Source organism: Eptatretus burgeri, chromosome 1, assembly GCF_056783735.1.
Source record: "Eptatretus burgeri isolate ZD-2024b chromosome 1, Ebu_testis_v1, whole genome shotgun sequence".
Taxonomy (NCBI): Eukaryota; Metazoa; Chordata; class Myxini; order Myxiniformes; family Myxinidae; genus Eptatretus; species Eptatretus burgeri.
Window position 1 is genome coordinate 41,030,106 of NC_140961.1, and position 17,157 is coordinate 41,047,262.

The 17,157-nt window shown below is 43.2% G+C and overlaps 1 protein-coding gene across 4 annotated transcripts in view; it reads left to right on the forward strand.

The window, feature by feature from the left end:
• EPM2A (EPM2A glucan phosphatase, laforin) overlaps positions 1–17,157 on the forward strand; it is an 87,546-nt gene that overhangs the window by 31,297 nt on the left and 39,092 nt on the right. For all 4 annotated transcript variants that reach the window (XM_085880841.1, XM_085880850.1, XM_085880832.1 and 1 more), the window contains exons 2-3: positions 12,389–12,679; positions 14,942–15,116. In XM_085880841.1, coding sequence (XP_085736967.1) covers positions 12,424–12,679; positions 14,942–15,116 — 431 coding nt within the window. In that variant the 5' untranslated portion in view covers positions 12,389–12,423. The remainder of the gene's footprint in view (positions 1–12,388; positions 12,680–14,941; positions 15,117–17,157) is intronic.

The following is a 17,157-nucleotide window of genomic DNA, read 5'->3' on the forward strand; positions in this document are numbered from 1 at the left end:
AAAATTATACGACCACCCAAACATTGAGAGCTGGGATGACAATATTTTTTATGCATCATTCCCCACCAAAAGTCTTAAAATCATTTTGCTCTATCTCAAACACCGTGCCCGTGGCGCCCCCTTCAAGTTTGTTTTTACGCTGATTTCATCAATGTATGGATAATCCAAGGAGTGCAAAATTTCCATATAGCCTATATGATGTTATATTGTTCCTGCAATGTTCCAGGGGAAGTTTTGCGCCAAAGGTCATAATCCTTGACCTTTGACCTTTAAAGTTCACAAAGGTCAAATTTTCAAAGTTGTGGGAATCGAACCGGCTATTCGACCGTCTTCGACGAACTAACTCCAATAAGCTATAGCACGTATCCTGTTTCCTTATTTTAATATCCACAACATTGTTTTGTGACCTTTAAAGGTTATGCAAAGGTCAAATTTTTAAAGTTGTTGAACGAAACCGGGTTTTCGACATTTTGCAGCTCATTACCCGTCACTCGTACCACATCATGTTGATCATTTTTATAACTTGGTCAAACATTATCACATTGTCTCATCCTTGACTTCTGAAACAATCTACATCGTCAAATACCGCTCGTGAACCATCGTCGTCTTCAGACTTGTATCATTTACAATCAGTGCATATGATCAGAGATGTCTTAGAAACTACAGTGGGGAGAACAAGTATTTGATACACTGCCGATTTTGCAGGTTTTCCCACTTACAAAGCACGTAGTGGTCTGTAATTTTTATCATAGGTACACTTCAACTGTGAAAGACGGAATCTAAAACAAAAATCCTGAAAATCACATTGTATGATTTTTAAATGATTAATTTGCATTTTATGGCATGAAATAAGTATTTGATACATCAGAAAAACAGAACTTAATATTTGGTACAGAAACCTTTGTTTGCAATTACAGAGATCAGACATTTCCTATGGTTCTTAACCTGGTTTGCACAGACTGCAGCAGGGATTTTGGCCTATTCCTCCATACAGATCTTCTCCAGATCCTTCAGGTTTCGGGGCTGTCGCTGGGCAACACAGACTTTCAGCTCCCTCCAAAGATTTTCTATTGGGTTCAGGTCTGGAGACTGGCTAGGCCACTCCAGGACCTTGAGATGCTTCTTACGGAGCCACTCCTTAGTTGCCCTGGCTGTGTGTTTCAGGTCGTTGTCATGCTGGAAGACCCAGCCACGCCCCATCTTCAATGCTCTTGTTGAGGGAAGGAGGTTGTTGGCCAAGATCTCGCGATACATGGCCCCATCCATCCTCCCCTCAATACGGTGCAGTCGTCCTGTCCCCTTTGCAGAAAAGCATCCCCAAAGAATGATGTTTCCACCTCCATGCTTCAAGGTTGGGATTGTGTTCTTGGGGTTGTACTCATCCTTCTTCTTCCTCAAAACACGGCGAGTGGAGTTCAAACCAAAAAGCTCTATTTTGGTCTCATCAGACCACATGACCTTCTCCCATTCCTCCTCTGGATCATCCAGATGGTCATTGGCAAACTTCAGGCGGGCCTGGACATGAGCCAGCTTGAGCAGAGGGACCTTGCGTGCGCTGCAGGATTTTAACCCATGACGGCGTAGTGTGTTACTTATGGTTTTCTTTGATACTGTGGTCCCAGCTCTCTTCAGGTCATTGATCAGGTCCTGCCGTGTAGTTCTGGGCTGATCCCTCACCTTTCTCATGATCATTGAGGCTCCACGAGGTGAGATCTTGCATGGAGCCCCAGACCGAGGGAGATTGACTGTTATCTTGAACTTATTCCATTTTCTAATAATTGCGCCAACAGTTGTTGCCTTCTCACCAAGCTGCTTGCCTTTTGTCCTGAAGCCCATCCCAGCCTTGTGCAAGTCTACAATTTTGTCCCTGATATCCTTAGACAGCTCTCTGGTCTTGCCTGGTTGGAGTCTGAATGATTGAGTGTGGACAGCTGTCTTTTTTATGCAGATAACGAGTTCAAACAGGTGCAGTTAATACAGGTAATGAGTGGAGAATGGGAGGGTTTCTTAAAGACAAAACTAACAGGTCTGTGAGAGCTGGAATTCTTACTGGTTGGTAGGTGATCAAATACTTATTTCATGCAATAAAATGCAAATTAATAATTTCAGAATCATACAATGTGATTTTCAGGATTTTTGTTTTCGATTCCGTCTTTCACAGTTGAAGTGTACCGATGATAAAAATTACAGACCTCTACGTGCTTTGTAAGTGGGAAAAACCTGCAAAATCGGCAGTGTATCAAATACTTGTTCTCCCCACTGTATAAAGGACCCGTCTTTGGTTCATTAGAAAATATGTTTATCAACAACACATTGGGCCTAGGTAATGGCCTTGTTCGTGTGAAACACCACATTTGTGTTTCTATTCTGTAACTTTATGCCCGACAACAGACGATTGTGTTTCATTTTCACCTTTGACTCATTCATCAGGTCGCACATGATTAACCATCTTGCTCCTGTTTTATTGGTTTATATTGTGTAATACGGGTGTTTGATACCTTCATTTGTGCATTATTGAGTTTCTAAATCCCTGAAATTCTGTATTTATTGAGAAATTACAGGGAAAGAACATTAATCTTGTTCATGAACATGCTATCATTTACCTTTGTTTGATTCTTGGAAAGTATCCTTCAATAACAACACTTGAAAATATCATGGCATTGACCAAACTACATAAATCCGTCCAAATTTGGTATTTTTTTCATTTGGGGGGTTGGGGTAACATTGTCTGCTAAGCTGATCTTAATATACAACATCCAAAAAAGAAATTTAGATTTTTGGATTTCTTAATAAATTTGCAAAACACCCATGTAATTATAGTGTTCCAGAACTTTCATTTACTTTTCAATACTTTTCTTAAGGCAGTGTGATTTATCACACAGGAAATGGACACTGATATATAAGTGTCACCCATGACATCTCTTTCAACCTCGGCATGTTTAACACTTTTTGTTGAGAAGCAAATGATCCGAGCAAAAGGTGAGACAAATTTCAATGTTAATGTTTGACTGATAAAAAAAAAATGTTGTTAAGTTGAAGTAGGATGTCTTACCTTGTACTGGCCATTTCGCACAAAAGCTTATTTTCAGGGTAGGCATACAAACAGGGTGATAACGCACAAAAAGCTACCACCGATGCATTGCTATCACATATTTTCTAACTCCAGGGTTGTACAAAAATCACTATGAGAATTATTCCCCCCCAGGTGGTACCGACCAACCCTACTGGCTCATGGACTTGTTTTTCTTGTTTGCTATATTTGGAGAGTGAATAAAGTTATTATACACTCGATCGGCAAGTGTCCTCACCAAAGACCCATAGATTCAACTTCATTGTGAGAGATTCCAATGATCTTGAAGGCCTTGGTTTCCACGGTGTCAAGATGAGCAAGATACGAGGCAAGGTTGCCAGCCTCGAGGGGAGAGCAGTAAGTACTCCACCAATGTGCGGGTGAAAGCCTTGTAGGTGGAGAAGAGCTCAGGTGTGCTAAGGAAGGACTTTCTATGGCAGAGGATGCCCAGTCGGCATCTGACTTTGGAGGCAAATTTTGAAATGTGGCTTGCCCAAGAAATGGTTGAGAGTGAGACCCAGGAGTTTGAGTGATTGAACTTCTTTGAGAGGGTCTTTAAGAAAGTAAATGGGAGGGTTTGTGGTTCAGTCCTTTTGGAGGGAGAGAGTGAGCATGTGGGATTTCTCAGGATTGAAAGACATATTCCAAGTGTTTGACCAGTTTGTGATTCTATCAAGGTTTGCAGAGAGGGAAGAAACTGCTGCCTGCTTACTGAGGGACAAGAGATGCGATGGAAGAGTGTGGAGTCATCAGAAAATAGATAAAGAGCATTTTTTAGACAGTCAGTGAGGTCATTGATGAAGATTAGGAATAATATGGGGCCTAGAACACTGCGTCATGGTATTCCAGCCTTTACAGGGAGAGGAGATGCAAAGGTTCCATTGAGAGCCACACATTGGCGACAAGAGGGGACAAAGAAAAGTAATCCAACAGTGGAGATGGCCTTGGATTCCACAGTCAGACAGTTTTACAAGCACGAGATATGTCCAGAGAGACGGCCCTGATCTCATGTTTGATATTGAGGGCCTCCATACATTGGTGGGAGAGTAGAAGCAGCATGTCCAAGGTAGAGTGACCAGGTCTGAATCCGAATTGATGATCTGAGATGAGGTTGTTGGAGAAAAGGAATGATTTCAAGTCAACTGTGATGATGGATTCCATGACCTTGCTGATGATTAGAAGTAAGCTAATTGGGCTGTAGTTTAGGGGATCCGTTTTTGTACCTTTTGATGTAATGCTGTGATGTTGGCTGATTTCCAAGCAGATGGAAGATGACTGAGGGTAAATGACAGGATGAAAAGGGCAGAGAGAGGATGCACAAAATCAGCAGAGCAGGTTTTTCGGACATGTAAGCTGATGCCGTCTGATCCAGTTGCAGAGACAGAGTCGAAGATTGCCAGAAACTTGCCCACCTTTTTCAGGTGCAAAAGACACAGAATCCCCGAGCAGTTGGGTCCAACTCGGAAGGATGGGTACACAGAGGGATGTATATATATATATATATATATATATATATATATATATATATATATATATATATATATATATATATATATATATATATATATATATATATATATATATTGTTACGGATTCGCGCCCGCCGGCGTGCTGACGGCCACGTAACTCGAATCGCGGCACGTTGCCCACCGGACGGACAATCCAGTCGTGACCCTCTCGGACTAACGCCGGGAACCAGTCACGGGTGGACCTTTCGGTCTCACCGCGATCGAGCCAATCGGCCCCCGCGTGGGATAGGGTTGCTCGCCAAATTCGACCTACCTAAGTACCCACACGGAGGGTAGACCCGGCGATCGCACCTCGCCGCAGGTCGACTTCGGACACGGGCCACTTAAGCGACCCGTTCCGTACTATCGGGATAACCGAGCGGTGTTATCGTCGGCCTCGACGGTTCGATTAATTATCGGGCGTATTCAGCCCACTACCAACCCTTTACGTGAAGCAAGATGAGGATTCAATGAGAGAAATGACGAAGCGAAGCGGGAAACAGTTAAACATAAAGCACATTTATTCGCGATGAACGGAAAGCACACATATACAATTCCACCAAAAGCACATAGAAGGAAAAGAAACACAATGCAATTTTACACAAAAAGCAAATGTAAAAGCGAAGACACAATGCAGAGCTATCCGACTACCGAGCACACGGCAACACTTATACAATTCTACTTCACAGACGGCGCCGACAACACATACCCAAAACCAAGAAAAAGAACACCCTCAAGGATGAGGCGGGCCTGAGGCCGAGACCGGGTCGGGCCTACCCGTCTGGTGATGAGACGCGGAGCGGCGATGGTGCCTCAACTCCGCGGGCCTCGCGGACAGTGTCTGGTAGGGGGTGGGAAAGGGGCCCCCTTGGTCGCACTATCTCAGCGCGGGGGGAAACAGGAGGGGGTTGCTGATGCTCGGGGTATAGAGGATTTCTACTCTGCCTCGAGTCCCGCGACGAGCGTCTCCACCTCGACCAGGTCGCGCCGTCGGCCTCCCTGGTGTGCAGCTCCCGGCACCGACGCGAGCACCCCTCGTCTGCCTTCGCCGCCGCCGCCGCCTCTCCACAGCTCCGTCCTCTTTGCTCCGACTCCAACTCCGAACTCTTCCTCCTGCGAACTTCCCAACTGCACTCAACTCCAACGCACACGACGACGACCCTTTTCTGACGAACGCAGCCGCTTATATAAGCCCCGTGGCTTCGCCTTTGACCCCCTGCCTTCGACATTTCACCTCGCTCCCCATTGGCCCGAGAAAAAGTGGGCGTGAATGCATTTTGATCCATGAATTTGCATATAGCGACCGCCCTCCAACGCCCTGGAGGCGGGGCCAAATCGCCCCTCGCTCACCGATTGGACGGAACAAAAGTGGGCGTGAGTCGTTTTTGATCCGTTTTTGGAGCGGAAAATCCGTGGTTTTGTACACGCTGTTCGGCGCGCGCCCTGCACGAGTCCAATACCGGTACCCACAAGCGGCGCAAGAACGGTGGCGATGCGACGGTTGCGAGGTGTGACGGGAAAGGTCGTGGCTGTTGTGGTGAAGCGGCGTTGTGGTGGGTGGTTGATGTTGTGACGACTGTTGAGACGTGGTTGGTGGTGGTAATCATGGCGGTTGGTCCAAAATAAAGATAGCAAAAGAAAAACGGCTATCCTGAAGAGTCGCAGCACGCATGAATGACATTTATTCCCTCTAGACAACGGGTTTGGGCCTAACTACACATATACTTACCGAGATATCTCACCTAAGGGACCTGAATGGTGGTTTGCGAATTTGGTAACCACAACAATATATATATATATATATATATATATATATATATATATATATATATATATATATATATATATATATATATATATATATATATATATATGTATTAGGGACACAATATTTGGAAGCAACCAAAGAATTGAGGCATTCGGCCTTCTCACGAGCGGAGTCGGTTGTGGTGCCATTTGAAGTGAGGGAAGGAATAGAACGGGAGCATACACCAGAGACCGACTTGACAAGGAGCCAACAGGTTTTGGAGGAGGGAGACAAGTTTGAAAGGTCATTCTTGAGAATGCACAGATTTTGTTTTCTGGCTCTCCTGAGAGTGGACACACACACACTGCGGGCTTTGTGTAATGAGCTGAGGTTGCCTTCGGTCGGATTTGCCTTCCAGGAGGAGAATGCAAGTTGTTTTGAGGCGACAGCCTCAACACAGGATTCAGCGAACCGACAGTGGGAGGATGGGTAAAATAATTGAAGACGAGGTGGGATGAATCTGTGCATAAAAGAAAGCATGTTTCTGTGGAAGATTTCCCAGGCTGAATTAATACCAGGGGTGGTCGATGGAGGAGACCAGTCCTGAAGTGTGATGGCTGCTTTCAGTCCCTGTTAGTTTGCCTGAGTGAACTGCCAGACTCACCGGCACTGAGGCTGTTCTCTGAGAATGGCCAGACAGATGTTGACCTTCACAAGCATTTGATCAGATGAGCTAATTGTGGCAGAGCTTGAGCAAGATTCATTGGTGAGGAAGTTGGTCATCACCAAATCCAGGAGGAAAGATTTGCCATTGAGAGAAATCCAGGTAGGAAAATTTATGGATTGACTCAGTCCCATGGAGGTCTCACTGTCTCACTGTCTCCTGGGTCTCACTGTCAGCCACAATATCGCAGACAGATCGGGGGAGGGGAGGGGGCAAGGCTGGAGAGGAGACGGTAGAAGACAGAAAGACCACCGACATGCCTGCAGTGAGAGAGTGAGAGAAATTTGGTGGACAGGTTGGGTGTGTGAGAAGGACGAATTGATTCCATTTCTGGGAAGATCTGGATCCGGATATGAGAATTTTTTCAGTGAATCCTCACCATTGAGAGATAGGGCCAAAAAATGATATTTAGCATGATATCTCAAAAAGGTATGGACGAATTCAGATGAAACATAGTGGACAGGTCAGACGTGGGACAAGGACAAATTGTTTCAATCAATCCTTGTGACGATCCAGATCCAGATAAGAGAATTTTTCATTTTTCGAAGTGATTCTTCACCATTGAGAGATGAAGCCAAAAGCAATATGTGGCATGATATTTCAAAAAGTTACGTACAGGTTACGACACCACAAGGTAGATAAGTTGGGTAGGTGACAAGAACAAGCTGATTAGATTTTTGGTTGTGGTCCGGATCCATATTAGGCCTATCAATGGTATACCAAATGTAAACTCCTGGGTCTCACTGTCAGCCACAATCTTTCTTGGGCAAACCACATTTCAGCAATGACCTCCAAAGCCAACTGGTGACTGGGCATCCTCCATTGTACAACGTTCTTCCTTAGTACACCTGAATTCCGATCCACCTTGAAGGCCTTCATCCACAGCTTGATGGAGTAATGCTCTCCCCTCTGGGCTGGCTCCTCTGCCTCATATCTTGCCTAGCTTGATGCTGTGGAAACCAAGGCCTTCAAGGTCATTGGAATATCTAGCAATGAAGCTGAGTCTATGGGCTTATCCCATCACCATCGCAGACAGGTCGATGGTCTTTTTGTCTTTTACCGCCTCCTTTCTGGACTTGCACCCTCTGCTCTTTCCATGCTTTTTCCCCCCTCCCATGTTTCTGCAGAGCTCATATGATCCACCATCAACCCCCTTCTGGTGAAGCTATCTAAATCCAGGATCACTGCTCACCTTGACTCATTTGTTCCTCTTTTTTTGTCCCACCTGTGGAATGAACTTCCACATCCTCTTCAATCACATTCTTTCCTACAGGTCTTCAAGACTGCTGTTCATCACCATCTTAGATCGTCCCCAATCCAAAACCATGATTTTTTTTTTACCCTCGTTCACCCCACCCAAATCCCTCCGGATTTTACAGTTTTTCCTCCTTGGAGTTTCCTTCTCTATGCATGCATATTTTGCATCCCGTTTTGGTCCGTTATGTGCTGGTCCATTCAGTATGCTAGCTCTTCCACGAGCCTCCACTATATGTATGCAAAAATAAACAAAACAAACAACAAGCCGGTAGGCAACGAGGGATTCGCAAGGATCGAAGCGCTGGATACGATGCTTTTCATTCTGACCGATCCACCGATGAAGATTCATTGCCAAGACGTATTGGTTCAAATACAATTGTTCCTCTGCCTGGCAAGATTTTTCCTATTGCGTATTTTGCCAATTGGCACTCCTCATATAAAATGACGGTAAATAGACACCCGATTTTTGAAGGACTACCATTTGAAAAATAAAACTTCAATCAAAAATCGGCTCGAGTAAAATTTTCTAAATATCTCGAAGTGTTTAATTCCGAAGTCTCGCTTCTCTACATTCAAAACTGAAGGACAAGTATTGAAAATACTGTACGCGGTTTTTCGGCCGCTGCACAACAACGGGTGGTTGCGAGGCAATGGAATTCAAACACGCACATTCCCAACAAATACTGCACATGTTGGCAAAGTTTCATCGAAATCGGTTCGCTGGTTTGTGCTGTGGAGCCTCGCGTTGCAGACACACACACACACACACACACACACACACACACACACACACACACACACACACACGGAAAACCCGACAATAAGGGATATCTAGCATATATAGCGAATCCAAAAAATACTGTTCAGCCTGGTGGAGGTATGCGCTCTACTGAGTGCCGTTCTTGTTTAAACTGCAATTGAGGCCACTTGTCTCATTGTCACGTCATGCTATACTGCCAATCCGAGGTTTTTTTTAGGTTTCTTTGCATGACCTTTGAACTTCACATATCTCTTGATAGCCAGCCATAAGATCATGTTCTATATGTTGCACTAATATCGTCGGGCAACGTTGAACACTTTGTAACAGAACCCTTATGAAAGTCTCCTCTGATTATCCCTGCCACCAAAGGTGGGCAGAGGTTATGTTTTCATTTCTGTCTGTCTATTTGTTTGTCTGTGAGTTGGATATCTCAAAAAGTTGTGGACGGATTCGGATGAAATTTGGTGCAAAGGTTGGGTGCGTGACAAGGACGATTCGATTTTGGTTCAGGTCCAGATCCAGCCTATCTGTGGGATACAAAACTAGTTTCTCCTGAGATCTGATTGAAAAAAACATTCATCAGATCTCATTTTGAAAACTTGGTAAGGGATGGCTACTCACTCATCCATGTTAGCTTGAAACTGCTGTGACTTGTACCTTGCAGCTACACCACAGTGAGCGCACATGCAGGGTTATCTTGAAAGATCGTGCACACCACCCTTCACTCTGTCCTTGGCGTTCTGCATCCCATCCGTATGCGTCAATGTCCACATGGGATGTTACACTTTTATTGATCGGTATATTTGGACAACATGATGATTAGAATATTGCCAGATATGGAGGTTTTTTTTTTTTTACAAAGCAATGACACATGTGGATGATTTGCACGTCTCTCGATGTATTACCAACCATCTTGCTCTGCTTTTGCATTTTTTGAAATGACCGTTGCATTTCCCAAACAGATTCACGAGCTGTCGACGTGCTTCCAATTTTGTTCTGGAAGGAGATAGCACACTATGACTCCTCATGAGTCTTTTCAAGAATGTGGCCAATGGGGTTATTTGCCCAGGGGGCTGGTTACCAATACACAAAACCGTTTTAATTGGGTAGATACCAGAATTTTTATAGATGTTTGAGAGAAAAATGTGTCTGTGCATGAAAGTGGTTAAATTGAAAACTTGTGATTTGACAGCTTTGTCATTCTTGCAGGCTGCTCATTGGGCCGTGCCACCATGACTGCCATCTTGGATTTTATTTCCACCAGAGTTAGTTGAACAAAGCTTGGTTGCATCAACTTTATTCATGTTTTAACAGAATTTTATACCATGTACAACAATACCTGAAACTTTGGTTCACGCAAACTATCGTAATTATTCATTTTTAGCTCGCCTGTTCGAATAACAGAGAGCTATAGTGATACCCCCGGCATGAGCGTCAGCGTCAGCGTGAAAATGTTAAAGTTTTTGGTGCAAGTTATTTAGAAGCTTGCCATTTATTTAATATGTGTACTAGGATGCTGACATTTGGCATGGGGGTTCCTTTGGGGTATATTATTGATGTCGTGAAGTTGAAATTAAAAAATAATTTCAAATGTTTAAAATTTTTGACCTGTTTTGAACTTAACTTTTGTAGCACATCAACGTTAAAGTTTTTGGTGCAAGTTATTTAGAAGCTTGCCATTCATTTAATATGTGTAGGAGGATCCTGATATTTGGCATGGAGGTTCCTTTGGGGTATACTATTGGTGTAGTGAAGTTAAAATTAAAAAAAATAATTTCAAATATTTTAAATTTTTGACCTGTTTTGAACTTAACTTTTTTGAAGCACATCAGCGTTAAATTTTTTTGTAGCACATCAACGTTAAAGTTTTTGGTGCAAGTTATTTTTTAGAAGCTTGCCATTCATTTAATATGTGTACTCGGATGCTGATATTTGGTATAGAGGTTCCTTTGGGGTATACTATTGGTGTAGTGAAGTTGAAATTAACAAATGATTTTTTTTTTAATTTCAACCTAAGATGGTGTCAAAGCCACCCACCCAATGCTCGCCTGTTTATACTAGACTTGCCATTCATTTAATATGTGTACTAGTTTACTGATTACAATATACAAATACATATATTGCTTTAAAATTATTTGGATCAGACCACTGCAATCCTTTATAAAAAATATTATTAGACTTGTCTTTTAAAAACGACAAATGTATAAACAGGCGAGCATTGGGTGGCTTTGACACCAACTCTCTGGTTATTTCGACTTCTAAAAGATGAATTATTACATTTTCCATCGTGGTGCAAGCCTACATTTGGGGCCTGCCATTTGGAAGCACAATGGATGGCTTTGTCTTCATGGTTAAGCAAATTGAACTCAATCTGATCTTTAAGGGTGCTGATGTTCAGGATGGACTTTGTGGAAACACCAGCAAACACCTTATAATATCCTGATACATAATTTATTTGTGACTTGCTTAATAATCAACTTCCTTTCATCAGTATTACAGGTTCAAGGACTTCTTCCCTTTGCATAACATCACAGCACTTTTCATTTATTCTCTGCATGCAACACCTGGTTTTTGATTGCGTCATCTCTGGGAGGTGCGCGTATGTTGCAGGCGTTGTGCTCCACCTTAGATTAGGGCAAAAATTTACAATTTGGCGATAGACCAGTACACAATGGCCTATTTTTTTAGAAAGGTACCATGGGATCGTTAACATTTGCCAGTGAATGTGAGCAGATGAGACAGCCTGCTCAAAGTGTCTTCTGAAGCATGGTGTCCCAATAATACAAAGCCCTGGATGACTGTTTGTCAAACCCATATTGGACAGCTCAAAGGTGAGTACAGTAGTACACTACCTCTCAGCTATTCTGTCAACCCATTACAGCACTCAACTGTTTCAAACACAAATTATTTGTTATTCTTGTTTTTACATTTGTAGAGCAATTTGCTACTTATATCTATTCGAGGTGCCTTATGTGAATTATAGTTATTGTACTCTTGTTTGTCAATCCACTGCTTCTCATCGTCTAAGCAAAAACATCTCATGTGAGTGTCGGTCACTTGACGCATGGTCGTGCAGTGGCTCATTGAGCATTGTGAACACAAATTGGTCTCCATGAATGACCTCGCTAGATCATTTACAGCATCTAGAATAGACCTGATGTCCATCTTTCTTGGGGAGGGAAGAGACCTCTGACCACGTTTTCTCAACAATAGAAACTCACATGCACCTTGCAACCACATAATTTTCCAATGATGTTGAGAGGGCTTCAGGAAGTGGTGGATTTTTCATAAGGTAAATTGAAATTATTATTGTCGTCCACAGAAACAAGATTGGCTGACGAGCCTGGGAGAGTCATCATGGCAACAGTGACATTTCGCTTCAGTGTGGTGACAACAGTGGGACCTGAAGTCCAGCTCATGGTTGTGGGTTCACCTGAAGAGATGGGCCATTGGGAGCCGGACAGGGCAGTCCACATGCATGCTTGTCGCGATGTCATCTCTCCAGCGGAACCTTCGTTCTGGCAGGCCGATGTGTCGGTGTCCGAGAAGGCTTTGAGGGAGACGATTTACTTCAAGTTCATGAAGCGCATCAGTGGAGAAATAATTTGGGAAGGTGAGGAACTGGGGGATCCATCCCCCAGCAATCACTTGTTGAGTCTACATTAAGCCTCCATCTCATCCTCTTGCACATGTTTAAGAACCAAAAATACCCGACTGTGTTCATTGGAAGAGATAGAGACATTGCCTTGACTTTGTTAAACTTATGGAATCAACTCTGAAACTTGCTTGAAATGCTCACAATTATTCAGCTAGATACCAAAATGGAAAAGCATTATTATAATTATTATTATGATTATTATGACCACCACCACCTCAGGTGGACGCAGGTTATGTTTTCACCCCTTTCTGTCTGTGAGCATATCTCAAAAAGTTGTGGATAGATTTGGACGAAACTTGGTGGACACATTGGGTGTGTGACAAGGACGAATCCATTCAATATTGTTGAAGATCCAAATCCGGATCCACAGAGGAGAATTAAAAAAAACTTTTTATGTGATTCTTCACCATTGAGAGATGGAGCTAAAAAGGATGTATTGTTGCGGGGCCGGGTATCGGCCGCTAGCACGACCGCTAGATGGAGCTGCAAGTTGGCCCGTCCGATCGCCCGGAATGTATAGGTCGTCACCCCGGATATGTCCGGAGCCGACGGGTCCTCTATCGGACCGAAGTTTGCCAATGGATAGACCACGTGGGGTAGGGTCGATTGCAAATTTCAATATACCTAAATACCCATGTGGTCCAACTACCGGGGAAATTCACCCTCGGCCGACTTTGTCCGAATCGAGTCGCGATCGCCGACTCGGATCCGGCGTAACCGAGCGGAATTACCAAAGTCGCGCCGGACCAAATGACAATTTACCAGCCCGAACTGCCGTACCAATTCTCAATCACGCGTCATGCTCAGTCAATGCATGAATGGACACGAACGGGCTGAAAACATTTAACAAATGGGGATTATTTATACAATCGGTGGGGAATGAGGGAAGCACGAAAGGCAGAGTTAAACCCAATAATAGAAATGAAAATACAAATATATATAGCAAAGGCACTTAACAGTTTTACTACTTACCAGACTGGCGCCACAAACACACACACACACACACACACACACACACACACACCCAAAGAATCGGACCAATTGGTCTTTATTTGGATCTCCAGCCCAGAGGACAGTCGGGCTGAAGATCAGGGTAGCTGGCTACCTGGCCGCGAGCGCGCGGCTGGCGTCCACTCCTTCCCGGAGCTCCGGTCACCCAAGGACGGACTAGCACAGCCGAACCCAGTTGAGGTGAGTCGAGGTGATCGCCCAAGCTCGCGATCATTCGGAGGAGGAGGCGGCAGAGGCGGACGAGGACCAGGGCTGACGACGACGAGGACTGTGGCAAAATCTCTTCTCTGAAAATCTCTCCTCCTCTCTTCGAGGGAGGGCCCTCTTTTTATTTATTCAGGCCACTCACCTTCTCATTGGTCGGAACCATCGCGCGATTCCCTGGCCGTCCTCCATTGGACAGGCGCACGGTAGGCGGGGCAACTCCCACCCCCTGGGCGGAGTCCCGAGCGGAGGCGTTTGTGGTTCCGCCCACCGCCTCACCTCTGACTGCTTGTCTAATGGCGATCGCGTTGAGTCAGAGACGGGGTGGGGAAGACGCCCACTCCTTGCCGATTGGCTAAGGAGGGATGCCATGCCTACGCTAGACTCTGCCCACGCGCGCGCCTGCTGGCGAGCGCACGAAGAATTCCGCGAGCGTCATGGCATCAGGATGGAAGTGAAGATGGAGTTGTTGTCGTTGGTGTTGTTAAAATAATTTCACAGCGCATTTACATTTATTCACCCATTAGACTAGGGGATGGAAGCTATCTATAAAACACATACTTATCGAAATAACTCAGCTACAGGAACCTGAATGTCTGTGTGCTCATGGCTTCCAGATTCGCAACAGTATAACACAATATTTCAAAAAGTTGTGGATGAGTTATGACAAAACTTGGTAGGTGACAAGAACAAGCCGATTCGATTTTGGAGGTCAAGAGCCTATCAGTGGGATACAAAACATAAACTGTGCAGTCTGGCGGAGGTATACGCTCTGTTGAGTGCTGTTCTAGTTATTATTGCATTTGAATTCTCAATGTACTTTCATGATTATATTTTGATTAATTAAACAATTACAGTATTGTGAGCAGACTTCGTAATACGCAATATGTGAAATTGAAAATAAAAAATAAAATTACATTTTATTCGTGGTTTACAAACGGTATATATTGTTGTCTTGGCTAATGATGATGGATGATTGTGCATCGTACCAATACATGGTAGGCAGAGGCTCTCAGGATGATCGTCACTGTGACTATGATGACGCCAACGTAGTGGACGGAGTCCACTGCTTCCCGGCCTGCCATTGGATCGAATCGTGGGGCCATTCAAATGAAATGCACCATACTACAAACTTCTATTTCAACATTGCTGATCACCAGGCCATTCATTTTTCAAGGTGAGACATCCCTTACATCTCCACTCTATTTCAATAACTTCACTGTCACTTGAGGTGTTGCTGACTCGAGTGCTGTTCGAGTTACCACTGAGAGTTGTTATTTAAATGGAATATAAATGCTATTTCAAGGGTGTGGAGGACGAAAGGGATGTTATTTTTTTTAAAACTCATCAGATGTTCAAAGCAGTCTTTCATTTACTAGCTCCTGAACACCCTTGTGTGTGTATTAATTTATTTATTTATTTAAACACGAATTTAAGGCTCATAGTTGAAGCTTAAATTCATAAATCATATGGAGAACAAAGACATGAGGAGACGTTAGTGTATTTTTACATGAAATACATGGACATTAGAGTTGACAATGGACAAACACACATGGTACATGACATTTGAACCTGGGTTCCCCATATTAGGGGTCACGTGTTCAGATGGGAATATAAACAGCCAATCAATTGGACATGACAAAGTCAAAAGGTGTCTCGATTTAAGTCTGATGCCACATGCCCGAACTCTGGAAAAAAAAGGACTCCACATCCTTCAACATTGGTATATGGGCTGTACATTTATATTCTTCTTTAACAACCTCATCAATTTGATAAGAATTGGTCCCTGTACACCCCCTCTTCATTCTTCCATCGTAAAGTTTAAATTTGGATTAATTAACATGAAGATGGATGGAGGTCTTGATCCTTATATAAGAGGTTTGGAAAAGTCTCAGGCATAAGTCAAGAATGTGAATTTTATCTGATATCTTTCCACACATGCCATGCTATCTACCACTGGCATCCAGAGTGTCTATAATCCTGGTTGGTAAATTTTCAAAGTGTTGCAAGCAGTAATCAAATAACTGACCAAACACACCATTGGAGTATCAGGAGGAACCCAAATAGACAAAAATGGAGTCATCAGGAGGAATCTGGATTGGTTTTGGGTTTCAGCCGCTATTCCACCACCCTCAAACCCATCCAGGCACAGCCAAGTGAGCCTCACAAAAACAATTTGCAAGATTCACCCCTCCATAAACAAAGAAAAATAAAGGAGAGATGGAGGAGAAGAAGAAACCACATGCACTAACAGAGACCAAGCACACACACACATACTATCCAGAAATGCCTTACTGTTTTTCTTACCTTACCACCCCAGAATGTAGCAGCACACAAATCAATACACAGGTGCTATATATATAATGAATGCCCTGTTCTTCTTAACACTCATGACATACTTCCAGCTGATTAAATAATTAATAAATTATTGTTTTTTAAAAGAATAACTTAAAATTAAATAATAACAAAAATTATTTCACATAACTTCCAAAACTGCAGGAACCTGCTTGTATGAAAACCAACCAAACCTAAAAAAGAGATTACAATGACATCCAAAAACTTTCTCACATGACCGAATCAACCTGTTATCAAAATAAACCCTCTCGAACATGTTGGAATACATCTTCTTAGCACGAACTACAAAATCATCCTTAATGGAACAAATTATAGCAAATCTGATAAGCGGAGATGAAAACACATTGGAGCCGATATTAACTGGTACATTACGAGATGGAAATGTATACAAGTATACATTTGTATTAAAATAATTATTTCCGACTCTGACTAACACATCCAGATAGGCCGCTACACCATCATCATGACCACTCTTCTCTTCCTTTCAGCTTTCTGTACAATTTCTATGAATCAGCCAATCAAAAAAAACTTAAAATTAATGACACAAATTTCATCAATATAGTGGCATGAAGAACATAACATTTTAGCTAAACCTAACTTGTCCTTCTCCTTCATCAACTTCTGCACAAATAAAAACTCACAATAAACAATAAAGGCATTTGTTATAGCACATAGTCTCTCGTCGCACGCTCATTCTGAACAAAAATACCATCGTTAACTTGAACATGCTGCTATTATGGCCCACTGCTATTATGTTCCATAATATACCTGTATTATGCATGCACCTATTGTCACAGACATTGTCATTATCTGTAGCTTTATCCATAATTAGGATATTTGACAACCACTTTTGTGCACATTAA